Source organism: Amblyomma mixtum, chromosome 5 (genome assembly GCF_055824585.1).
Source record: "Amblyomma mixtum isolate Tamu chromosome 5, ASM5582458v1, whole genome shotgun sequence".
NCBI lineage: Eukaryota > Metazoa > Arthropoda > Arachnida > Ixodida > Ixodidae > Amblyomma > Amblyomma mixtum.
Genome location: NC_143016.1, coordinates 176,836,293 through 176,863,923, shown reverse-complemented (window position 1 = coordinate 176,863,923; position 27,631 = coordinate 176,836,293). Strand labels below are relative to the sequence as shown.

Here is a 27,631-nt window from a genome sequence, read left to right as displayed (position 1 = left end):
ATGGTGTGGAGCGCCCGTGCAATGGCTGTAGCAGCAGTGACCACCGTGGTGTGGCTGGCGGCTGGCCTGGCGTCGGTGTCGGCTGTCGACGCAGGAGCGGGCAGCTGCCGCCTCCAGGAAACAAGCATCCGCATCACTCGCGACCACAGCGACGACCAGGGAACTCCCGTGCGCACCTGCGAAGGCACCGTACTCGTGAGCCGCTGCGAGGGCACCTGCATCTCCCAGGTGCAGCCGTCCATCACGCTGCCGCATGGATTCCTCAAGGTGGGCGCCCCAATCTACACTCATTAATTCTTTAGAATACGACGTTTTTGCAATGTAGGTTTTGTTTTAATGGGGACAGAGAAGAATAACCTGGTGCTGGATTTGGTAATGTTTCATCCTGTTCACTTTTTTTTTGGCCCGTTCCATTAGTCGCGGCTGCCGATGCCATAGGCCGTACGGGGTGGCGCCACATTGGTCGTGGCAGAAATATGGCCATGCATGCAGTGCGGCATGCGCTAAACGCCCATGCCGCACTGCTGCATCGGAGTCGACGCCGCCAAATGTCGGAGCATGATGATTCGTCTGACGCGCCTGACCGGATTTGCCGCGCTAGAGACCCTTCTCGGGAAGAAACTGCGGTGGTAGGAACGAACTGGTGGTGCATGGTCCCTGTGACGCGGCCGGACAGAATGCGTCGGAGCGAGAACACTAAGCGGTAGCGCCGCGACCACAGGTCAGCCTTTTGAATGGCTGTATGCTTCAGGGCCACCTGTTGATTTCGTCATGATTGACGTCACAAGTAATGAAGATTTTAAAAAAAGTGGGCGGTTTAGCGCGGTTAGGCCAAATGCAAGTTTGGTGTGCTAGCGCTTTGGTTTCCACGTCGGTTTCGGTTCCAGGCTCGGTTTTAAAGGAGAAGCAGGCTGCAGACAATGATCGGTGAAATGGGACCAAGCTCCGCCTCAAGAGTAAGACCCGATAGTGTTAATGGCTCAATGCCCGTATATGTGGAATTGTTCATTCTCTCCTGTACATGCGCAGATCGCTGGGAGTCCTTATACCACTCCTGGCGCCGTGGTGTAGCGCTTCAGCGATAAAGCACTGCATTACGATGGCAGGTGGTGTCACCGGTGGGGGTTGTGTGACCCAGGTTGCCCTTCCTGAGAAGCCTCAAAGTCACAGAGTGACGGCTCATACAAACAGACATGAGAAACAAATTGAGATTGGCCCTGGGCGCAACCCCGCAGTTTTTTTTTATTTTCGCAGTAAATTTACCTGGGCCCAGTGACTGTTAGCGCAGTAATCAAAGGGAAATTCAAGACTTTACCGACAATCTATAATGGACTGAACATGCATCGTTAACGTAGGTGTCCCTGATGCCTAGGCCCCGCCTACCTAACCAGAAAAAAAATTGCAAGAAAAATGTTGCGGACAGTGCTGAAGTCTAGGTTCACGTGAGCACCTAAATCAACCCTTTCCACACTGAAGCCCTGAAAGTTAACAGAATATGCTTTTTTTTCGTCTTTCACCTCATTATTGGAGTACGTCATGGAAATGCAGCCAGTACTGTATGATAATTTCTTCGCAGCGCCCGCGAAGAATTCGCTAAGAGTTCTTAATGTTCTGTCATGTGGGCCGTACTTTCTTGCTGCTCAAGTCTGCCAGGGAGATAAACGGCCACAGCGGGGTACAGGAGCTGCGACACAAGGCTCGGTTGGCAAAACACCTTGTGAGCGCGGGATAATGTGCTTGAAATGGCGTCACTATAGTATGGCTGTAAGGAGGCAGCCACGTATATATTAAATTTTGCTGAATAAAATAAAGAATACTCGAAGCTATTCTCGTGTGCATTATAATGTGGACACGAAAGTTTCAAGAACAACACGAGAACAACATTTCATATACTGGCGCAAATATTCCACCAAAATTTGGCATTCGATCATTGTTGAACAAACAGGACCAAAGCGAACAAAATTACCCATTGAGAACGTGGCAGCGGCCGGTTGCAATTAATTTCACAATGAGAATCCTCTCGTTTCAATAACTTGATCCAGGCTGTGTTCAACCAGTATAAGTTAGTAAAAACTGTAGACGTTCGACTATATATCGGCTAGGTTTGAACACCGATATAATACAAAAGTGCCGTTCAACGGAAAAACATTAGAAAAATGGATGTCATCTACTGTCGGCCCACACTAAATTTCAGATCAAAGAGAAGGTCACACATGGAGCCTTCACGTGAAGCTTATAGAGTACCGCATGTGTGTAACAACGCTGAGCGGGAGAGTTGTTCGACGACTGCGAGGAAAACGATTTGATGCGTTGTAATCAGTAGCCTGGCCTATCAGAGTCGGCATTCTCCGATATGTAAAACATCAAGAAAAAGCAAAGCAGAAAACAATTGTCTGCATGCGGTGGAGACGAATTTTCTTAGCGCCATGTTTCGCACTAAGGCGCATTCGTCTTCCTGATGTTCCAACTGAATAGGATACGTACTATCATGTACCATCATTTATTTATTCCTTCTCCAGCGGTATCGTAAGACCACCTGCTTACAATATAAGGGATCGGTTGGAGATTTGAACCCACAAGACAACGATAATGAAAGGTTCATCGGACCTGTCGTCGAGGAAGCAAGCAGGAATCTCTACTACATTCAAATTGAGATTGTATTGTTCGGCTGTTTGATGCCGGCTGCCTAAACTTAATAATACTAGTGAGCTACTAGACGCAGAGAATAAGAGGCAGGACTAGCGTTTGTCCTGTCATGTTTTCTTCGGTCTGCGTCCACCATTTGCGTATTGATTGCGATTTTTAGGATGGTACAGTGAGAAAGAATGAATTGTACACCCCGTATGTACTAGCTCTTTTACGGTCCTGCTACTGAAGTGGGAAAACAAAAATGATGTGTGTCACGTATGTGAGAAGCCTGTTGTTCACATTTACTAGCTTCAATTGCTGAAGCAGGGCAGTGTTCCTGATTGCGCACAATCAACTTTTTAATTACACTTCTGCTCAAATTAAGCATAACTTTAGTTAAAAGCATTTTCGTGAACAGAGCTTAAATTAGTACGGTAGAAACACCAGTTTTGCAGCAAGGCTAGGTCGTGCCTATGGTTTCAAAACGAAAAGTCTAATTCAAGGTTTACATGCTCATAGTGACAAAATTATTTCCATACTTTTTCAGCACCTGGTCATCTAGAGCTAATTTAACTTAACCTAGGCGCGACAAGAGATTACCAGTAAGCACCTGCACAGGACAGTAAGCACCTGCTCTCGACATAGAAGTAATAGTTACAAGCGTTGCCAAAGTAACACTACTGTTAGAAGCACGGCAGACCACTTGGACTTCGATATGAAGGCTAGCTTTAACTGCACGTCGTCTGTTATCGACATGCTTCAGTACTCTTCCTATCAAAAACATTATATCGGAGAAAGCGGACAACCAATGAGCGCAGGATTAAATGGCCACGGAATTGAGACAGGAACGGGGGTACAAAGGGCGGTTTCGGAACAGTCTAATCAAAGTGGTGATAGCTTTGATGGACATAAACGTTCATTTCCTAATCTGGCTTGAAGTTAACTAGAGATAGAAAGCACATCGAGAGAGCCCTAATCCACAAATTTAAAACTATACAACCAGCAGGGATAAATATCTTCGAAGGAAACATATAATCTCTCCGGTATATTCCATCGCTTGCGTAATAATTAGATGCCACCTGGTCATAGCAACAAAAACAGCTGAACAGAAGAGCACGTTATCCCTGGCTTCCCAAAACTTAACTCTGCCTGTTTTGAAATTATGCAGAGCACTCAGTAGCGTACGGATAATTGAAAACGATACTACGGTAACCGGACCATTATAAAACAGCGTGGAATAAATATCCAACGCTAACTAGTGATAACCTCGTTCGAAACGAACTATGGCGCCAATGAGAGGGGCTGTGGGGTCAGAACAATAGGCTTTGAGGAATAACTTAACAATCAGTACGGAAAGCCTAACAAGCAATGCAAAGAGGAAAAGTGGCGCGTGAGGCTCAATATTCGCACTTCTTTAAAGGAGGATGCAGAACTATGCCTGAATAATTTGCCACGTTCTATGCGCAAAGCGCCATCACCTCAAGCTTAGGGAAGCATGGAATAATGCTGATATTTTATGAGTCTAGAAGACAAGCGATGCCAAATACACGGAAGAGTGTTGACTGATTAGTAGGGCCCGAAACCTTAGGCATTCCCCTAAAAATTTCTATGAATGCCTCAACGGAGGACTTGCGCACTTGCCTGCCTTTTTGCTGTTTCTTTAAGAAATACTTCCTATTTCACCATACATGTTGGCTATACACGCCGAAATCCGGCATTGCGGTCCTTAGTGCCGTTTTTATCTTTTGCGACATTTTTCTAAGCATGAAGAAGGCGCGCGCCGAAGCACACACAAATACGCGGGTATAAAACAACATATTTCTCGAAATGATGCCGCCACCCCAGCCGGCACCATCCAGCGGGGGACCGTCACCTCAATACGCGCAAGACTCGCACACTCACACACTCACTTCTCTCTCGTTGCTCTGTCGGCAGGGGAAGTAGGGCTTCCTGCTTGCACAGACAGTCCCAAATCGGACACCCAGCTTCGGAGTCGAGCGCGCGCTGTGCGGAAATCTCGCCCCGTCACGGCTGTCATGCAGACTGTCAAAACCAAATGCAAAATCCGCTTGCCCACATACCCATGGCGCCCACCCCTCCGCGGAGAACGATCATATTCTTCGGGTGCAGCTTTCAGGACGCGGGACACGGACTTGAGCTGCCTTTCACGCCGTTTGCTTCTTCAGCGCTCTTGATTTTATTTCGTGTTGACATCATCGAGAGGCACTCGTTCAGGCAGTAGCAGTTTGGAGATGTTTTTTTTTTCAACTTAGGGAACTTTTCGTTTTTCGAAAGCGCGCGAAAATTCACTTGCAAGTGCGAAGCGATGTCACGTTGGCGAGCACATCGCTACCTGCAAGGATAATGCAAACCAGAAGTGGAAGATACAGGGGACATTGCAGCTCCTTTTGGAAGAGGCCTTCTGCGGTGGTTCGACACCACAGCAGTCGTCATTTGCCAAGGAGTGTCACACAATTTGGTGGCGGATATAAAAATGTCCTATGCATTAACAAAAGAATTAACCTTCGGCCGCCAGCCTTCAACGACTACGGAGCAATTGACCGAGGCTGGGATCAGGCCTGTGACGCAGCAGAGTGTGCTGACAATCTCTGGCTCCGGACACGCCACCATTCGAAGCGGAACCTGGCAACGTTTAACGCTAGAACCTTATCCAGTGAGGCTAGCTTAGCAGTGCTGCTCGAGGAACTAGCGGGTGATAAATGCGATGTCAAAGGGTCAAAGGGCTTCGTGAGGTTAGGAAGACGGATGAGATGTATGCATTACTGAATAGCCGGCACTTACTCTGCTATCATTGATTAGGGAACAGGTGAGAACTAAATTTGGAATCTCATCAATCAGGATGTAGCTGACAGTGTAGAGCAACTCTATAGTATTTACGTGAAAACGGCAGCTTTAGTAATTAGGGTTGATAAAAGGTGCAAGCTGGCGGCGGGGCAGGCGTACGCGCCTAGATGAAGCTGTGATGACCAGATCGCTGAAAGCTTCTATGAAGACGTGGAATTGGAAAAGAACAAAGCAAAATCGTAAAACCTTTCGTTTACTTTCCGTCCCGTGTGTTCCCTGTGCGCTATTTTTTACATCATGAACGTAAAACCTTATACTGATGGGCGACTTCAATGCGAAAGTAGGCAAGAAGCAAGCAAGAGACTAGGCGAGAGAGTACTGTGCCACAGGTTCTAGAGATAGCAGGGGAGTGCTAGCAATAGAGTTCGCAGATAGAAAAAATTTGGGGATCATGAATACCTTCTTCCGCAAGCTAGAGAACAGGAAGTGGACGTGGAAGAGCCTAATGGTGGGACTGAGAATGAAATAGACTTTATATTATGCGCTCACCCTGGCATCGTAGGTGATGTGGAGGTTCTTTGTAGCGACCACAGAATGGTAAGGTCTCGTATTAGCTTAGATTGAAGAGTGAACGGGAGAAGCTAAAGAGGTAGAAGCCCATTAATGAGTTAGCAGTAAGAGGAAAAGTGGAGGAGTTGAGGATTTCGCTGCAGAAAATATGTCGGCTTTAACTGAGGAAGAAGACCATAATTTTCGAATACCGAATGATAATCCCACAGCTGCTGTTACGGATTGCGTCAAAGAAGAACGCGGTACAATGGGTTGACAGGATACCGACAAGATATTCCAGGAGGCGAAAGATCTGATTAAGAAATGCCAAAAAATGAGGGTGTCTAACGCTACGTTAAAATTCTCTGTATTTCATTAGAGTCTCTCTCTCTCTAACGATACGGAAAAAAAAATCACCAGCAGAGCTATCAAAGTTATAATTGCAAGGTAGTCGATATAAAGAGGTTTAATGTGGAGGTAATCGAGCACGGTCTAAAGAACTGTGGTAGCATAAAAGCTGTGGAGAGGAAACTAGGCGTAGGTAAAACAAGATGTCTGCCTTAGGAGACATAGAGGGTAATTAGGAAAAACACGGTTAAAGATGGTCATTAGGGTCATTAGAGTCATTAGCAATATGGATAAGGTAGTTAAAATAACCAAACAGTTCTACAAAACTCTATAGAGTAGCCAGTGTTATCAGGACGTTAACAAGTGAGACCGTAGCGCACAGCGACGGGAATAACCGCCAGTAACGAAGGAGGAAGTAAAGAAAGCCTTAGGAGCATTGAAAAAGCGAAAATCAGCTGGTGAGGATCAGGTAACAGCAGGTCTGTTGAAGGACGCAGGGGAGATCGTGCTAGAAAAATTAGCCACTCTGTATACGCTATGCGTTGGGACCTCCTGGGGGGTACCAGAAGGTTTGAGGAACGCTAACGCTATCTTCATTCTTAAGCAGGGAGACATCAAAGGCTTAAAAAATTACACACCGATCAGCTAACTGTCCGTTGCTTACAAAGTATTTAATAATCAAATCAAATCAAATCAAATCTTTATTTACATCATCCAGATGTTAGGGGCGCAGACAAAAAGCTCTCACTGGAGCTTGATTGCGCGCCTGCGCCCCCGTACAAGGTTTCATGGTTTGTTTGATTGCATATATTGGCAGCAACTAACAAAACAATTGCGTTTGAGGAAAAATAAGCGAGACACAACTGACTCGGAAAAAATAGATAAACAAGAGATAAAAACAGACAAAAACAGCAAAAGAAATAAAATGCAAAAATACTGGTTTGTAAGACTAACACAAAGCATTTAGCAATAATGGTAAGTGGTAGCTGAGCATTTGACGTCCATAGTTAGTACGTATTTGGGGAATGAACCATTTATCGCGGTTTCTTATGGCATGAGTGTGTTCTCTAGGTGTTAGTTGAGACAAGGTTTCAAGAAAATTACGGTAGGTATTACTTCTCCTATATCGTTTTATTAAGTTGACATTATATAGATCGTGTATTGGAGTTATGTGGAAGGCATTAAAAAGGGGTTTTGTCGTAACGTCGCGGGGGATGCTTGCAATGCTTCTTATGGCTCGTTTTTGGATTACATGTAACCTGTTTAAGTTTGAGAGTGTGGTAGTTCCCCATACCGTGAAACAGTAGTTTAAAACGGAAGCAAACATGGAATTATAAAGAATTAGTTTCACTTTTTGTGGCAGAAAATAGCGCAGTTTACTTAACACACCAGTTATTTTTGACAGCTTGTCCGCTGTTTTATCGACATGTGTTGACCACGATAAATGCTTCTCAAAATATACTCCAAGGCTTTTTACGACAGGGACAATTTCTAAAGGCACAGTCCCAATCCGAAGTGAAATATCGCTGTCGCATACTGTTTTGTTTCTTGGCCTGAAAAGCACGACTTTTGTTTTATTTATGTTTATAGATAGTGAGTTTACGATCGACCAATGATTTAAAAGATGTAAACACGTGTTTGCTTGTTCAGTCAGATTATGTATATTGCTAGAGGTGAAAAATAAACTCGCATCATCAGCATATATTATAAATGTTGGGCGTGGGTCAATGAGAACGATGTCATTAATGTAGATGATAAAAAGTAGAGGCCCCAATATGCTTCCCTGCGGGACGCCTGCTAAAACTGATTTCGGGTCGGATAATTTATTGTTAATTACTACTTGTTGTACTCGCGCTGATAAATAAGAGTGCAATATGTCATGAAAAACGCCACGGAAACCATAGAACTCAAGTTTAGCAAGCATTGTCTGATGATTAATGGAATCAAATGCCTTTGAGTAATCTACAAATACACCAAGGGTTAATTCGTGCTGTTCGAAAGATTGCAGGATTAGTTCCTTTTGAGTTAAAAGCGCTGTATCTGTGGAATGGCCACTTCTAAACCCATGTTGATGAGGTGTCAATAAGTTATGTTTGATACAAAAGCTAATGATCCTTTTGTACAGCAGTTTCTCTAGGCATTTTGAAAAAATGGAGAGGATTGATATGGGACGATAGTTCGACAAGTTATTTTTCTCGCCACCTTTAAAAACTATTGTCACCCTAGCAACTTGCATGGCTTGTGGGAAAACTCCCTGCAGAAAGCATAGATTAAATATATGCTCTAAAACAGGGCTAATTAGATCCATGGTATGTTTAATAGGTTGAATTTTTAGACCATTTACGTCCCTTGTACTACTCGTTCGGAGAGCAAGAAAACAGCTTTCAATTTCACTGCGATCCGTTGGTGATAAAAATGCACTACTTTGATTTCTAGATTTGAGATAGCTTAGGGAATCAGGATTATGTACACTGTTAACTAAAGACACGAAGTAATTATTAAAAGTATCTGCTAGTTCTTTTCCCGAAAGTTTCTGATTTCGGACTAAGATTTCTAGCTCGACGGGTTCCTGTTCTGTACGGTTTAGAACTTTATTTATTCCTTTCCACATGAGGTCGCTTCGGTTTTGTACATTACCAGTAAATAATTTTTCCATGTATTCCTTCTTGGTTTCTCGAAGAAATGTAGTTACTTTGTTGCGATATGATTTAAATTTGGCTAAGTCGTCGGAAGACCTAGTTCGAAGAAACCGTTTAAAAAGATTCTTTTTCTTTTGAATCATATTTAAGCAACGATGATTTATCCAGGGCTTCCGCGCTTTACTAGGCCTCTTAGTTGTTTTATAAGGGAAGCATTTATTGTACAAAAATTTAAGTGTGTTTATAAATGTGTCATATGCTTTGCTAGGGTCAGTTATTTTGTAGACGTGATTCCAGTCAACTTTTCGTATTTCATTTCTGAAATTTTCGATAGTTTCATTTGTTATGCACTGGTATGTCATATAGGAAGGCTTACTCTTTCGAAATGCCGTTGGCAACTCGACAAAAAAAAAATTGGCAGGTGATCACTAACTTGCGCTAGTACCACTCCAGACTTAATAAATTCCTTTGACACATTGCTACAGAAAACATCAATGGATGTCTGTGTTAACGGTCGCGTTTTTTCATTTATGTAGTTGGTAAGGGCGTAACATTCGAACAACCTGTTTGCTTCTTGTGACTCGGGAGATGAGGACGAAAAGTCAATATTAAGGTCACCATTTAGTATTAGCTTTAAGTCATTTTCGGTTACCCAAGATAACATTTGATCTAAAAAGGACAGAAAAACTGAGATGTTCCCAGCTGGGGGACGGTATACAGCAGAAAATACATTGCGGCCAGATTGCAAAGAAATTATCTCATAATTTTCGTTCGTTTTTGAGAATTCTGGAATAAGGCAGCATTGGAAACATTTCTTAGCAGCTATCAACACGCCTCCGCCCTTTTTATTCGGGCGAGTTTGGAGATAAATATCGTACTGCGGCAGTTTCAATGGCACCGTATCTTTTTTATACCACGTTTCGGTTATCATAATAACGTCAAAATCAAAGGTAAAAGCATCCAAAAGGGCAATAACTTCCTCTTCTTTGTTACAGAGTGACTGTGCGTTCAGATGAAAAAATTTGAGGCTTTTTTGTTTTTTGCGTACAAAGATGAAACATCATTTTGTGTAAAGAAGCCGGACACCCCTTAAGTAACAAAAAGAGTGCATGGGAGGGCACGCCTAGTTTATCGTGTCTAAGTCTTTCAGGCAAGCGATCCTGACCACATCCGAACTTTCGTCCCTTCTAGCTAGAATGTGGCCATGACGTGTCCAGACGAATTTCCAGCTTTTCTCCTTTTTACGCGAAATTGCCACTCCTAGCAGCTTTTTCAGGGCGGGACACAAGTGCTCATTTATGTAAATGGAGGTTTGTCTGGGGTGGCCAAGGTCGTTTGTAGTCATATTGGTTTTTTTTGCCTTTGTTAGAACGGTGTCCCGCTTCAAGCGGTTGCGAAACTGCACAATGATGTTCGGGATTGTGGTATTCCTGGTAGGAACACGGTGACAAGCATCAATGTCATCGAGCGCTATGGACTCGTTAATCACTTCACCAACCTTCTGTAATGTGTCTTGAAGGTTCTCATGCTCAGTTTCGGGAACGCCCTTAATTTCAATGTTTTTATTTCTGGAATACTGCTCTAGAACAGTGCATCGCTGTTCAAAATCTTCTACAAGCTTCTTGACTCCATCACGCTCAGATGACAGTGTAGCATTTTCAGCTCTGAGTACCTTGTTTTCTTCCTTAAGCGCTGTAAACTCAGCAGCTATGTCATCAAATTTTTTGGAGCAGAAGTCAACACTGTTGGATAATTCGCGGCACTCTTTTCGAACGTCCCTCTCGATTGAGGTACGCAACGAAGCAATTTCCTTTCGGAATTCTATTCGGAGTTCTTCACGTAGCTTGTCGACATCAGTAGGCATATTTCAAAGGCAACGTCAGCTTGGCAGCGACAGCAGGGAAAAGGTACTATAATACTATAAACGTAAAAGGAGCACAACCACAGACCTGTGGGCGACAAGAAAAGCGTGCGGTCGGTCAGGCTTTGTCCCGCTGCCCCTGTCGCTGCCAAGTGAGGTAGACGCTGATCCGATGGCGCTTATGTAGTTGATGGCCCCTGGTGGTGGTTCCCTGTCGTTGCAGCCCTCGGCGATGAGCAGAATAACTTGCGAGACGTAGGCACCGCAGGCGTTGCCGTGACGTCACAAAAAGTTCTTTTCCGAAGGATGAAAATCCTGGCACGTGGATTACGGCACAGCCCAGCAGATCAGGGGTATCTGTGGGCGACAAGAAAAGCGTGCGGTCGGTCAGGCTTTGTCCCGCTGCCCCTGTCGCTGCCAAGGTTAGAGAGAAAGGAACTTTAATGAGGGAAAGGTGGAGAGGTAATCACTAATAGAGTCAGGACATCCTTTGGCTCCAATCAACCAAATGACCAGGCAGGCTTTCGTAAAGGATAAGCCGCATTAGACCATATTCATCCTATATATTAGGTGACAGAGAAAATTATACAGCATAACAAACCCCTATATATAGCCTCAATCAGTGACTCAGTGGAAACCTCAATCGTCATGCAGGCATCGCGGAATCTGGGTGTAGAACACTGTTATTAGAATATATTGCAAGCTACCTGCAACGACTACACAGCTACCCTAGCCCTCCATTAAGTGAACAGTCAAACTCCAATAAAGAAGGATGTCAGGCAGCGAGGCACGATCTTGTCAATGCTATTCACCGCCTGTTTGCAGAAGGTATTCCTAAGCCTGAATTGGGAACAGTTGGAGATGAGGGTTAATGGAGAATACCTAAATAATCATTCAGTAGGGTAAGAGTGCGGGCTAGTTGGTGATCCATTACATATAAATACCAGCGCAAACCAGCAAGACATACGATGAAGAACGAGGACACACAAGCGCTGCACAAAGCGCTTGTGTGTCCTCGTTCTTCATCGCTGGTTTGCGCTGGTATTTATATCTATGTAATCGGCGATTCGCTAGTGACATCGCATTACTACGTCTCTCCGGACGTAAACTGCAAAGCATGATCAATGAGTTGGAAAGGCAGAGCAGGACAGTGGCACTAAAAGTCAACATGCACGAAACCAAGGTAATGTTCAACACTCTAGCACGGGAACCGCAGTTTGCAATTGGTAGCTAGGTGGTGGAACTAGTAAGGGAATACGTACACTTAGCGCGGGTATTGGCAGCTGATCTGAATGATGAGAGGGAAATAACTTGAAGAATAAAAATGGGGTGGAGCGCACATGGCAGGTTATCCCACATCATGAGTGGGAGACACCAATATCTCTCAAGAAAAAAGTACACAGCCGCTCCATCTTGCCAGTATTAAACCTATGGGGCAGAAACGTGAAAGCTCACAAAAAGGGTTCAGATTAAGTCAAGGACAACGCAGCGAGAATGAAAGAAAAACTATAGATGTAACGTGAAGAGATCGGAAGCGGGCGGAATGGGGGAGGGAACAAAGGCGGGTTAATGATATTTTAGTCGAAATGAAGATGATGGAATGGGCTTGGGCAGGACATGTAATGTGAAGGCAGTCTAACCGCTGGTCCTTAAGGATAACGAAGTTGATTCCAAGCGAAGGCAAGCGTAGCAGGGGGCGCAGCTAGTTAGGTGGGCGGAGGAGATTAAAAAGTTTGTGTGGATACGGTGGCTGCAGCTGGAAGGGCTAATTGGAGAGACATGGGAGAGAGCTTTGCCCTGCAGTGGGTGTATTCACTGTGATAATGATGATGATGATCCCCTTGTGGAAACTAACCAAGCTTTCTTCGGAAAGCTTAGGAGCTTTCCGGAGAAGTGCGCCAAGCAGCATGTTGCGGATCAATCAGCACTTCGTAAGAGATAGTGAAAGTGTGCCATGGGGATACTCTCGCCGATATCAGAGAAGAATTTAGAGACAACTACATTTGAATGACAATCGAAGAAACCGCAGATGGTAGTGGACGATATGTAGTCCACTTCATCGTCGGAACACTAAGCCCAGAGAAAGCCGGACGAGCAAGCCTGCTTAACGTAATATTCTTTGAAGGAGCGAAAGACTTTAATGAATAAAGGAGAGGTCTACCAGCTTATTATCTTAGCATGCTACTCCAGCAGGTGAGCTATTCTATGATAGCGCGTGTTTTTATTTCGTCTCTGGAGCTTCTATGGCCAAGAAATATTCAATATAGGCAGGAACTCTTGTTTTTCTTGGATGGGGCATCCTACATGTGCAAGGCATGAAAATGAGCGACGCTTTTATACAAGATGGTTTACCTGACCTGAATTCCTCATGCAATGCATTGTGTCGCCGATTATGTCCAGTTCTCTTTTCCCTATGTGGATGCGTTAGAGTCGAGCAGAAAACTGGCGTTCTTTAAATCCCCGTCCAGAATTGCTGGCTTCCGCGCCACAGCACCTGACATTCCTCTGCTGCTAAAGACTGGTATGACTCGAAGGGGAACATGTTCAAGGCAGCGATAGACTATGCACGGCACTCCGAAATAGTGAAATCTCTCTTCAAGGAAACCAACGATGACTCTGTCGTGTGTGATCAAAAGAAAAACCATGTTCAAAGAGGCGAGCATGGAAAGAGACCCGGCATAAGCCTGTGCAAATTTCTGAACATTGGCGGAAAGAATGACAGTTTTAGAAAAGGCTGAGCTCTCAATAGATGAGTCATTCAAGACTGTCGAAGAAGAATAAGCAGCACTTCAGGGACTGGAAGGAAAGGGCTCGACTGCTTCTATGAAGATGAAACAGCTGGTAGAAAAAAAGTAGAGACCTTGAAACTATTTTTAAAATCAGGAATATTTTATGCGAATACGATACAGCAACGTCACTTGAAGGCCTGAGTGCCTGTGAACTCTCAATTTTTAGGTTCCTGCGACTAACATCATCTGAAGTAGGGACTTCAAAGTACAAAGCTATGATTACCGAGGACAGAAGCAGCTTTAAGTTCGGCAATTTGAGAGATATATAGAGAAAGAAACACAAGGACGGAAAGGCATGGAGGGTTTGAGAATATGCTTTATTGTGGCGTGCTTCAAGGGCCGCGTACGCTCCGTGGTTGACTGACCAATCGTGTACTGTTCTTTTGTGCTAACTGCTTGGACAGGTCGAACTGATCGCTTTTTATTGAATACCTTTTAACTTACTCGACATAAAGTTCGTACTAATAAAGATAAATGTTAGATAAAAAGCATTAATCACAACGCCTATTTTGAGCACCTATTTCAATAAATCAGAGCTAAATACCTGCCTATTCCGGGGTTTTTCTAGAGCCGAAACTTCCGAGCCTACTGCTTAGCTTGCAGTCCATGGCTTACAATTAATTACAAAGGTAATCGCGAGTTTAATTTATATTCCTTATGTTTCACTACAAAAACCGTGAAGGAATGGCTTTTGAAAAAAGTACCCCGATATAATCTGTAATATACAACAAAGGGAGAATAAAAAACCTGTCCTTTGTACAAAGCTTTCATATATTACTTAATCTTATTTTTCTATTCATGCCCCAATAGTCCCGACGTGGGAAATTACATTAAGGTTGAGTGTGTGCATGGTGTTTCTTGGTAACTGGCTTGAAATAAGAGATGCAGATGAGATAATTTGAATGGCAGCCTTGAGGCCAGCTGGATCAGAAATCAGGTCCAAATGGCTGGGAAGAAAATTTCATTTAAAGTTGGGGGGGGGGGGGGTGTAGCTCGAATAACTTCTGGAAAGAAGCCGCGCGTGCACATGGCTGTTTCACGTTGGCAGGGCGGCCTATGGAAGGCGTTCAAAACATGAGTTGGGTGAGCTGGCTGTCACGGGGTGAGGTATGAAGAAACCTATGGTACAGGCCTAGGCGTATAATTCGATCGCGAGAATGAAACAAGGAAAATGGGGAGGACATGTAACCAGCAGTTTTTTACTGTTGCGTAGTGCGATTTATTAGGCATCAAGCGAAGGGGAACAGCGGCAGTTACTAGAGCCTTATGAAGGGCCGTGGGTGGGGGTTGGAGGGTGTGAAGATAGGAAGCGTGCCGGAGAGGCTGGCCGCAGCTGGCTCAGGACAGCTCTATTGCAATGTAAAGAACCGTCAATTCTTGCTCAGATGATTCTCTCGATATGTGGCATTAGATACAACAATGACTAGGCTCAGATTTAGAAATTTTTCAAAGCCATACGCTAAGATCCGTTGTGAAGACACTACTGTCTACTACCACGTTGAGAGCGCGTACATAGCGGTCACAAAAGCAGCTTGCCTAGACAGCTGATGTTACGTTCATGAGGCCCTGGTAATCCCCTCGAAACTGGTCAGCAGGCCGCACTATCCGCAAAGTATGCCTCCTACTGAAGAAAGGCGCTTACATGCCCAGCATTCAGGTGCCTGCAACAACCTGTGCCGCATATACGTACGACAAAGAAGAAATATTTGAAATAATTGCCGACCAGTTTCACTAAATTTGAATTTCAAGAGATTGCAAATAACGACGTTGGGTAAAACAGACATTTTTCACAGTTCCTCCAGAGTAGACTCTTTCAGGTTTACGGTAGGCACACCTCTCCAGTAGTCATTAAAGTATGGTCCCTCCTCATTATTTCACAGTTCTAAAGCAGCTGTCATTTTCACAACGCTTTTTAAAAGAAGAAAGGCCGCTTGATGCTGCATTGAAGCTTATTTTGATGCTTTGGCTGTTGAGCAAAAATTATGAACTGCATTCGTAGTAAAATGCCTTTCTTTTTTAAATTTCAGCAGTTGCTCTTAAAATCTGTGTTGTATGCTCTTTGAACCGCTGCAAGTCTATAAATGCTTGCTCGCTGCCCTTAAGAAAGAGCTTAAACGCTTTGTGGCTGCAAATGTGTTTCACTCTCAGCCGTAATTATGTGCGTTTGGCATGACTTGCATGTAGCCATAAATGCTTTTCGCATGCTGAGAATGCGCAATTGCTTTGTCTATTCATTGCAGGCATCAACACCACACTTTGGAACTTCGGTAAGAGGGACTATTCATAATTTTAAATTTGAAGACGGGTATCTCTGCTCGGCTACAGCGAACAATGTATGCGCAGTGGGTTCACTACCGATCGAACCCTGAGGCCGCTTCCACTGCGCACCATGAGTGGAGAAGCAAAGTGGCGTTGCTTCGCACTGCAAATAACTGGCGTCAGGAAGGAATATCTGGTTGCTACAAGTTGACGGAAAAATTTATGTGGTTTTGAAGTGCACAAGGCGGTGGCATTGCGTAAACGCTTGGGAAAGTCTCTCACTATGTTTTCTAGCCTTTGTTATCCTGTCTAATGCTGACGCTTCACATTGTGCAGCTGCACCTTTGATGGCAGAGATGGCGAACGACTTTGCGCGCTCGCTTACGTCACCAGCTCTATATCCCACTGGTAAAAGAGGTTGAGAACGAGGCGTCACAAAATACGCCTCTCGAAGGAAACGCACCGACTCCAGAAACGCTGCGCCGTAGCTGCGTCGTTAGCTAAATGAGCAGAGAATGGGCAATTTCGCGAAACGTACAAAATTTCGGAACCATAAAGGAAAATATGAGCCCTATCTTTGCTTGTAGGTGTGGTTTGATCTGTGGGTTCCTTGTTACGAGTTCTAAAAGGGATTAACATGCTTTAGCGCTTGGATTTTAGGTTGAAAAAATGCCCGCACTGAGCCCCACCTCGTTGAGGGCTCCCAACGAGTCCAGAAATGATAATACTTTGAGGATGCTAATTAGACCACAGCAGACGCTCTAAAATTAGCTAGGCCTCTTTCCATGACCGCTGCACATGCAATGGAATTGTGCAATCTACTGAGCAATATTTAGCACTTTCGCGTCTCAGGAGGATTACATGACTTCGCAACTTTGCTTCCAGCGCCAATGAATATAAAGAGTGGTTGTTTTCGGTGAACCATAGTTCTGCGAATGTGGTGGGCATGAAGGCTTGTGCATAGAGATGGCATTGTAAGATGTTTCATGTTTTATTCTGTGGGAAATAAACTAATTGGGGTAAGATTGTGGTCGGATCTGGTTGAACAAATCTAATATGGAGCCACAGGGAAATATTATGCTATGGTTCGTAACTGCATGTGGTTGGAATGAGCGCAACATGCCTAAATCCATATTATTCAAAAGAAAACATTCGACAGAAGTCTGTCTGGTTGGGAAATTTAATGTTAGGAGAAGGTAAGTGACGCCAACCAAGTAAAATACAGGAAAAACACGACGTTTCGGGACCGGCTCGGCCCCTTCTTCACGGTGTGACTACGGGCGAGCGCAGCTTGGCTTTTTAAGCCCCTGTGTGGAGGACCTGCGGGTCAATGGCCGCAGCCCATGGACGTAGGATGAGGGGAGAGTCCCCAGGGAACGATTAACATTCTCTCGTGTTTGCTGTATGTGCCACGACTCGAGTAGAAGCCTCCTGCGTCGGTTAGCTTCCGTTTCCAATACAATGTACCTATGTCGCCTTCTCGACCTCTGTCTGCGCAGTACCTTTTTCACCTACAACGGAGAATTTTTCAAGCAAACAACCGGAACTGCTATGGGGGCATCAATTTCAGTCACAGTGGCTAACCTAACCATGGAAGACGTCGAAAGCCGGGCCCTCTCCTCCTTTAATCCCAAGCCAAAGTTATTCCTCCGTTATGTAGACGACTGCTTTTGTGTGGTGAAAACCTCAGAGATAGAAAACCTCCAGAGTCATCTAAATTCAGTTGAACCGGCCATACAATTTACTGTTGAACATGAACAGCAGGGCAGCCTGCCTTTTCTGGATGTCCTACTTACAAGGCACGACAAAGGCCTGCAGTCCTCGGTGCACAGGAAGCCAACCCACACAGGACGGTACCTACATTTCGATTCGAACCATCCCATCCCGCACAAAGCATCTGTCGTGACGTCATTACTGAAGAGAGCCGACTCCATATGTTCCTCAAGTGAAGAAAAAAGGAAGGAGAAGAACCGAGTCATTTCTGACCTCCAAAAGAACGGCTACCCAAGCTCATTCATCCGGCGCATTATCAGGAAACAAGAAAGGCAAAACAAAATCCGGTCTATTATTTCCTCAGACGCATGCCAGAAGCGAAAACGTGTTTGCATCCCCTACGTGAGAGGCGTGAGCGAGACGCTCGGTCGCATTCTCGGAAAAGAAGGGGTGCTGACAACGCACAAACCGACCAGCACTATCGGTCGCCTTCTCCCCCGCCCAAAAAACCGGCAGCCCAGAGAAAAGGCCCAGGGCGTCGTGTACAAAATTCCGTGTTCCGTCTGCCCGGCGTCGTACATAGGGGAAACGAAGAACTTCGCGGAAAGGATGAACCAACACAAAGCGGACGTCCGTCACATGAATCGTCAACGCAGCGCCGTGGCCGAACACTGTGAAGGGTGTGACCACCCAATTGACTTCGACAGCACCATTGTATTGGAAACGGAAGCTAACCCACGCAGGAGGCTTCTACTCGAGTCGTGGCACATACAGCAAACACGAGAGAATGTTAATCGTTCCCTGGGGACTCTCCCCTCATCCTACGTCCATGGGCTGCGGCCATTGACCCGCAGGTCCTCCACACAGGGGCTTAAAAAGCCAAGCTGCGCTCGCCCGTAGTCACACCGTGAAGAAGGGGCCGAGCCGGTCCCGAAACGTCGTGTTTTTCCTGTATTTTACTTGGTTGGCGTCACTTACCTTCTCCTAACATTAAATCCATATTATGATTTATTGGGACCACCTAGACTATAAACCACATGGAGAGAGACAAAAAGGAAGAGGGCAGCCAGGGATTTTAACAAGAAGGGTGTTCCGGTTGGCTACCATGCACTGGGGACGAGGGATGAGGTGATTGAAAAGGGAAAGTGAGGAGGTGCGAGAACCACAGCCATATTGGTACCTTAAGCTAGGCGCTCTTAGGAAGCAAAACAGTGCATTGTATGCCTTGAGGGCTGTCGCCTGTGGCCACGTTCCCAGGATCTTATCCTCTGCTAAGAGGCGAGGATCGCGGTGGCCCAGGGCACATCGCAGCTTGTATCTTTTGGTCGCCTATGCAGAGCACTCACACCGGGGATGTAAAAAACTGTCTCCTCGCAGCCACATCTTTCACTAGCAGGGCTGTCTGCTATAGCAATCCGTGACTTACATGGCTTTGTAAATGCAACGCCGAGACATAGACAGCACAGCAATGTTGCTTCACGACGCGGTGTATTATGGGGAACATGAAGGCGCGGTCCAGGGTCCAGTGTCCTGAGGCGATGGTTGAAAAACTGGCCAGTGTTTCACGCAGAAAGTGTGAACTGCAGAGCTAACCTGCGTAGCTGTCACGCTGTCTGTAAATCATGTCATCATAAACAGCAGCCGTGGTATTAAGGCGAAAGCCTTTAATGCCTCATACTCTCGTTAGAAGACACGTCGGCAGCCGAGTAGGCAGATTTGTCCGCCTTTCGTCGTCACTGCTTAAAAAGAAACTGTGCGGAGGGTGGGAATCGAACCAGGGCCTTTGGCATTTGAAGCGGAGACACTACCACTCCGCCACGATGGCTCAAGGTTCGAGCATGAATAAAGGCGCATCTAGTGAATGCATGGGTTTCATAAATAAAATAAAAGGAATAAAGTAAAGAAAAGGAAAACTAAAAAATAAACATAACAAAATAAACAAAAATAAAAACAAAATAAAAATTAGATGTGAAAATAAAAATAAAAAAACAAAAATAATAAAAGGAGGTATAATTAAAAATAATAAGAAGGCATGAAAAATAAAAAAGTAAATAAAAACAAACAGTGCGCCAGGAAATGCTTTCGCCTTGCAGCACTTTAGAGAGCTAAAGTGCCCCCTTAATTTTTTCCCACTGCCGATAGAGAGCCTTGCTCGCTGTTCTTTAAGTAGGTTTGGAGTCCCCACGGCAGTCAGCCTAACCAGGACAATCTGGTAATGTCGTCTCTACATATTGTTTCCAGCGGCCCCGAGGCATATTTTCCTCCCATGGAATGCACTCGTTTACAATATAACATGCTCCTGTATTTATTTTTTACATTCAGGGCCCTTTAGTTCTGAAAATTACATTTTTCTAATTGTGAGGAAAAATTCAGCATTTTGTGTGGTATTACAAACCGATCACAAGCTGGTTTCCATAATTCCATAATTCGTGTTTTCCAAAGTTTTTCGCCTAAACGAGAATGACAGCGCTAGTTTTTCTACAGAGTTGGACGTAAAGCTTATATTTTCATTCGTGTTATGTAAAAGCTGTTTGTGCAAGAAGAGTTTTTAAAAAATCTATTTTTTCCTATTCACTACAAATGTTTTGTCGTGTGTACTACGAGCACAGTGTGCTGCATTTCCGCGTCGGCACAGCGCCCGCTCACCTCTCCGCCTACAGTGCATGAACATTCGTCGTAACAGCCACATAAAGCGCAGAAGGCTCATGTAGCACCGAGTCGTTAGCTTGGCACAATGAAGGCAATGAGACGACAGGTTAATAGCTATCTTCTGGCCACTCTTTCATAAGAGGTACTTTTCGACTGGATCAATAGATAAAACTCAGCTGTTGCGGTTAACTAGCGTCAAAAGAGGCCTCAATTCATGTCTAACTAACAGAAAGAATGCACCTCGATCTGATTTCCGATAATTTTCTTGCGGTTTCTCTAGAGTTTTACCCCGGCAAAATGTGTTTCCTCGAAGTAGTTTCTTCCGTCACTCGTACGATACAACTACATGTCGAATAAAGCTGCCCGAGTAGACTGAATCGCACAAAATTAGCATAGGCGCTACAAATAAAACCGCATATACAGGCGAGGTTTATAACCCCTCCATCACTCTTCACTTTCTCGAGAACATGCAGTTTTTTCTCTAATGCGTGGAATGCGCTGCTGTTCATTCCGTCTTTGAACGTCACCTTCAACGTATTTCTTCTGTATTGAGCTGCTTTATTTTAAATTTAGACAAAATATATAGTTGGCCCCAAATATAGACCCTGCCTTTGAGTACCGGCCGCATGGAACTATTATATCGGTTCTGTGAGCAATTTCTCCGAATTTACAATGGCCAGATCTTCGGTTACTAGTTGGCTTAGAGAGACGGTTTGGTACCTCACTACCTATTCTTCTGAGCAGTTCTCTTTAGAGTGCTATAAAAAATCATTCTTCATCAATCCACGCTACTGTCACTATACTACGAATTCATTCTGTCATCCCAGTTATTGTTTTCTTGCTTGGAGGACTACTTAACAAATGCGTAATTTTTCCTCGCAACGTACCTCAAATCAGGCACTAGGCGTTGTGAATAATAATTTTACTTTGAACTCCGAATGAAGACTTCAGAATATTTGCATATTTTGCGTTCAATGTTGCTTTCAGAGTAGTTTAGAAATTAAGGATTTCAGAGTACTTAGATACTGCACTCTTTACCAGTTTATTTATTTCAAGTTTTTAAAATGACAGCTGGAATCGTTTTCTTCCGAAAAACATTATCTACTTGGAAACTGTATACTAATTTCAGTTACATAGATTCGCCTTTTGCACCATTGCGAAAATGGAATTGTTTGCCATTCCATCTAAAACAAGTTCCTTTTTTTCATCCCGGCACCGTTGTAAAACATTATTAAATGGTTTCCTCTATGAGATATGACATAGTAAAAACATTTCTGTTTGGTGGTAAGTCCACCAATTTCGTAGTCCTTATTCGTGTTCCGGTACAATATGTGCATGAATTTTTGGAAATAATAAAGCATTAATTTACATACACAAGTAACCCGTGCCGTTCTCGAAACCGGGACCCTGGTCACCATACGAGTATACAGGTGTGATATTTTTTTTTCACAACCAATAAATTTTCTTTCATTTCAAACAACTAATACTTTTGATTGCAAGAGCAGGTTCATTTCTAATAAGGCACGTACCTCCGCGAAGACGACAGGACGCAACCAAGAAACGCGTACGACATACACAGAGCGCTTTGCACATGTCGTAAGTGCTTATTAGTTGTGTTCTGACTTCTTCCCGCTAGTACGTACCTTATTAGATTTAGAAAAAAAGTATACGTTCTGTCTAGAAAGATTTAAACTGCTGCACGACTGCTTTCACTGTGCTGGCTGCTTCCTGCTTGCAACATTTACATAAGCTTTAGTTTAAAAGAGGTGATGCCTTTCTCGCACCACTTTTTCTTGCCAAAATCCCCACATCTTCCAGAATGCCGAGATTTGTATGCACTGTAAAGTTTAATAGCGCTTATTTCCCCGACACTAATGTTTTGATGTCAACATCGTACTGGCGTCTTCGCGAAATGTCGTACTAAAGATCCAGTGTTGTTTATAAAGAACAATTGGAACTAAGTTATCGGTACGAGCTTTGCAGATAATCTCCGGCAAGCTCTGCTATTCAATGCTTTCAGACTATGCTACCTTACCGGCGCACCACCCATGCGCACCGCTAAAAGAAGCTTTCGACTATTCCGTCTTCGGAACGAGATGTGGAATTCCCGGGCCGGCACTGCCTTCATCATGCAAATTTTAATTAGCTAATGTGATGGGGTCGTCCACATTGTGTCGAAACGCTGTGCTGGGCTACGAGAAAAGTTATTCAAGTAGAAAGAGCTAGAAGGGCGCGCTTGTTTGGGTGGCGTCACCAACAGAGTTCGAAGCCCATCCGTCATAAGCAGCCCCAGGCCCATTCGTGCCTTGTGCCGTTCTAGTCAGGGCGTCGAGGTCGGGATGTCAGGTCTAGTCATATCATGAATTTGTCGTGAGCCCGTATCACTCGGCGACTGCTAGGGCTCTTGTCACAGCCCGTATCTGTGTGTCCAAGTCGGAATTGAGCAATGCGACCTTCCGCTGGTCTAGACAAGAGAACTCCAAACCTCGACGAGGGGAGTCCCGACGGCAAACATGTGGGACTTAGTGGCATGCTGGCAACATAGTTTACAGGAAGCGGAGCAGCCCCAGGGTATATGCGAACATATATCGCGGGATTGGGAAAAGTGCTCGTATGGAGTAGCGTTCGGGCAGCCTCTTGGGGTTTAGTGGGAGAAATTTGTGCGGGGGATATAGCAGTCTATCTAAGGGGTAATGAATGGTGATGTCATGAAATGTAACGATACAATCTCTCGCCGTCCGCAGAACGGGCGACGCCACATCCCGGTCGACGAATCCTTTGGCATGATTGTGGGCCGCCTCGTTCCCTAGATGGGATGAGTGCGCCAGGACCCAATTAATTGCATCAACTTGATTCGGCTTAGTTGCTCACTGTTGGTGTGGAGGAGGGATAGGGTGGCAGGGGAGATCCGGCCTTTGACAAATTGGCGAATTGCAGATTTAGAGTCCCTGAAGTTGATTTCTGCATATGTGGAGAACATCGCCAAGGCTATGGCAGCCTCCTCGTCCTATTCAGACTTTCTGACAGAAATGGAGCCCGCAACCAACGGCCGTCCACAATGGTTTACTACCGCGAGCGAAAACGCATCGCGATCGGGGTATTTGCCGGCGTCGACGGAGACCGCTGTCCGATCTGTCAAATACTTTTTGTGCAGCCCTATCCTTGCGGCGAGCGACATGATACTCTGGGTGCATGTGATTAGCGAGAGGGGCAATGATAAGGTTAGCGTGGATATTCGACAGAAGCTGGGCCTTATTGGCGACGGTCGTTTCGAAACTTACTCCAAGCCTGTCGAGTGTGTGACATCCACGGGGGTACGGGGGAGACTCTCGTACTGAGAGCCGAGATGAGCTTCCGACAGTGTTGTGGACCCCTAATGCCAGTAGTTCATAGGTGGAGGTCCGGGGGGGTGGGGTGGGGGGGCAAGTGAAGTGCCGCTTTGTATGCCTGAATAATAAGGCAGTCAACGCAGTCCCGTTACCGGTAGCTAAGGCGAAGGTAAGTGAGGGCATATGTGAGGCGACTTATAACAAACACCTGAACAAGACATCGAGATCAGCCTCCCGCACGGCTCAATGTTTGTTAGCAATACGATGAATTAGAAAAATGGTCTGCCGGACAGAGACTGTGAGTTTAGCCAGAATGTCGGTGTTTTTACGACTGCGCTAGATGAGAAGCTAAAAAACCCTATTGGGGGATACTTCGCGTATGGGTCAGCCACTAGCAGTAACGCAGACGGGAGGATGACCGTCGAGGCCGGGTGGACCTCGGATGAGCAGCAGCTCAGACTTCTGAGGGTAGCACTAGAGGTCGGCTCCGGCTACGTGGCGTTCAATGACATCCAGCGCTTTTTGAAGTGCGGAATCAGCTTCAGCATCGCTGCCTGTTGAAACCCAGATGGTGATACGGTCCGGCTATAATGTATGGGACAGCCGGGGGTAGCGTCCAATTTAGGTGGTAGCACTAGCAAGGCGAGATTGAAAAGAAAGGCAGACAGAACATATTCTGGGGGGATGCCACTGCTAGCGAGAGTTATAGGGTCTGCGAGGAGAGAGCCAAAGCTTTACGACCAGACACGAAATTGCGTATACACTCGTAGGCACTGTGACCAGGGTATAGTAGGGAGAGGTTAGCGAGAGTAGCCCCGTGGGAGGCACTGTCAGCGGCTTCACTTATATCAAGCGCTAGAATAGGCTTTGTGCCCACTCTGGTAGAAGGGCACACTATCTCGCGAGAAAGCTGGAGCATAATGTCTTGCGTGGAGAGATTTCAGTGGAAGCCAATCATAGTGGGAGGCAAGAGATGGTTATCTTCAATATAATGGTAAAGACGGTTGGGAATGACCTGCTTCATCAGTTTTCCAGCACAGGAAATGAGGCAGATGGAGCGGGGGTGCTCAAGAGTTAGTCGTTTGCCGGGCTTCGGCATAAAAGTCACGCGAGCATGTTTCCAGGTTGCGGGGATTTCACTTTCTGTCCACGAATAATTTATTAAGGTGGTGACGGCCAGAATGAACTGGCCATCTAAATTACGGAGAGTTTTGTTGAAAATGCCGTCCGGTCGGGGGGCAGAGTTAGGGCGCAGCTGAGTGGGAGCGAATCTTGCCTCAGCCTCCGAAATCTCCGTAATACAGGGTAGGGTTTGCTCAACCAATGTAGTAGTCTCAAGCAGCTGCTTTTGAATCTTATCTGTTCGCACCGCCACGGGTTCGACTCCCAGCCGTGCGTACCGATGTGATTTATTTGGGTTCGGTTTTAGTCGGGTTTAGCGTCCCAAAGCGACTCAGGCTTTAAGAGACCCCGTAGTGAAGGGTGATTTATTTTCCTACCTTTCTGTGCTCCCTAGATGCACATTCGAGAAAAGATTTTTAAAGCCTGTGAACCTCCGGTGTAGTGCTTTCGATCAAAAAAAGAGATGCCTTGTGTGCAAAGTATACGCGCGTGCCTATCTGGCAGGTGCGGTGCCCTTTTAAGTCTGTGAAATGGTCTGATGAGTAGGTGGATCTCTTTCGCAACATGCGGCACTCGCTGACGATCTTGTACAAAAGCATCACTTTTAACTAGCAAAACACGTTCAAAATTTTCAGGCTCCAATGACTGCGACCGCTAATCACTTGACAGAGTGCTGCGCAATCTGTGAGATTCTTCAGTATAAATACGCCAGCCCGGAATAGTTTTTGCTGCTGCATGATATGTCTTCGAACTTATCCGCAACAACAAGAGATGGTAAGGGTCTGTACATCAGCATATATGATATCTGTATTATTTAAGGTAACTTCTGCACTGCCATGAACATTACTTGGCAGTAGGGCACTTTTGCCTGAATTATTCTATGTAAGATTTTGTAAAGAATTCACTTTGAGGAATGCACATATAAGTACAATCAGAGCAAAATATAAGCTGAATCCCGCCTCACCATATATTGCAAGCAGTCTGTTCGATATACCGCTCGGTATAACCACCTACTCAGTACAGCTACCTGCTGAAGCTCCAGCGAACTGCTGCGAAAAGATAACCCGCTGAAATATCCACATAAAGGGGTAAAGCTGAAATGCCACTTAAATAGCGACTAACGGGCCGACCATTTCTGCGGTTCACTCTTTAAGACTTTTACTTGAAATGGGAGGAGTGGTCGCGCTAGCAGCCGCCCTTTGTGTGTTTCCTTTGCCACTGCGCAGGAATGCAACTGCTGCCGCGAGACGTACATGAACCGGCGCGAGATACAGCTGCAGGACTGCTTCGATCCAAACGGCCAGAAGCTGTACGGCGCTGACGGAAGTATGACCATCTTCCTCGAGGAGCCCCAGGAATGCTCCTGCCACAAGTGCGGAGGCTGATGCGGGGAAAAGAAAGGTGGCGACGCCACGCGTCCGCCCCTGCAAACGCTTACCGCGCCGTGAGCTTGCTTGGCCGGCTTGTTTTTTGTACTCGCGCCTGCTGTAGAGAGCCATTTGGAAGCATTCCTTCTCGAAGGAAACCTGAGATGGTCAAAAAACCAAAAAAGAACAAAAGACGACTAGATTACATCGCTCGCCGCAGCTACGAAGTATTGTAGCTGATGTTGGACGTGTGTTATTAAAAATATAAAATAGTCGGCTGTTTCACGTGGTGGGATTCATTGGCCACAGCCGTTTGCCGACAGTCAGGTTGGAGTGATTTCGGCAGCCCTAGGGAAATAAAGCGTAAAAGGAGTGGATTTAAGTTAGCCTAGCAACTGCGCCAGGACCGCTGTAGGGCGAGCGGTTACACGGAATGCCAATTTCAGGAAATAGTTTGGTGTGTATTATGTGTATTAGTAGCACTGCCACCACAATAGACTTGGAGTATCGTCGAACGCTATTTTACACCGGAAAGGCAAGATGCCGCATTGGGAAAGAAGTCACCGCGTAGTTTTGCGCTGGCGTCAGTGGGCAGAGAAGGAAATGTCAGGACTTATTGGCATGCTGAGTTGTTCCTGGAGCACCCTGGAACCATAGTGTGGGAGCAGAACAATGCTGATCGTAGCAAACGAACGCAGTGATAAGCAAGGCATTCAGCGCTGAACGATACACGGGAAAAAGTGCTGGCCTTCTTCATTTCAAGGGACATTTTGGCGGGGTAGTTTGTGCGTGATTTTAAGACCTATGTATTGTTGTCAAGCCACTGTCTCATTAACGCTTGTTTGACTTACTTCACATTTCCTCTACTTTGATTAGGCCAGCTCGATTGTTACGCTGTCGTCGTTATATAGTTTAAATAATACCAGAAATTTAGCCACTGGTCGGGAACAATACGAACAAGCTTGATAGTTAGCGCTGAGTACTTTGAGAGCCGCACCACGTGACTGGCAGAAACTCGTTTGTGCTCGAATTTCTAATATTTGGAATGTAGGGGCACTTGCATGTTAGCAGGATAGGGAAGCTTTGCAACGCTTTTCAATGTAGAGGGCGTAAATAATTGTTTCGCAAGAAACCGTACACGAGGGACAAAGAATGCTGGGTACACTGATAGTTCTGCAGAGGGTTGATGTATAAGTTTGTTTCTGAATTCGTAACCGTCTTTCATGCATTGTTATGTTTTATGAACAGTGTATTAAGATTTTTTGTACGATGCATGGCATGAGATGCAACATTTGACAGCGCCGCACACCTTGTTGTCCGGCATTCAGCGGTAAGCTTGAAAGAGCATTGGCGCTTGATCGCTCTTTATAGTGCAGAAAACGAATGCGCGGATGTTCCTATGTTCACCTAGTGCACTAGATAGAGAAATATGTTTTTTAACGCACTTTTTTCCACTTGTACACAGTTATACAGTCAGTGATGCGTGCAATCTAACCTTAGTTTTTTTCGTCAAAATCTCATTTTTTCGCCACGACAAACGTTACAAATTCTACTTATTCAAAGACGCTCATTT

The 27,631-nt window shown here is 45.3% G+C and overlaps 1 protein-coding gene across 1 annotated transcript; it reads left to right on the top strand.

Annotated features, from left to right (window-relative positions):
• Window positions 1-26,199, top strand: Pburs (bursicon subunit partner of burs). The gene is made up of 2 exons (XM_089542670.1): window positions 1-267; window positions 25,918-26,199. Exons 1-2 carry the CDS (start codon window positions 1-3, stop codon window positions 26,074-26,076), a joined length of 426 nt encoding a protein of 141 aa, XP_089398796.1. The 3' UTR covers window positions 26,077-26,199.
• The last annotated feature ends 1,432 nt before the right edge of the window (window positions 26,200-27,631 follow it).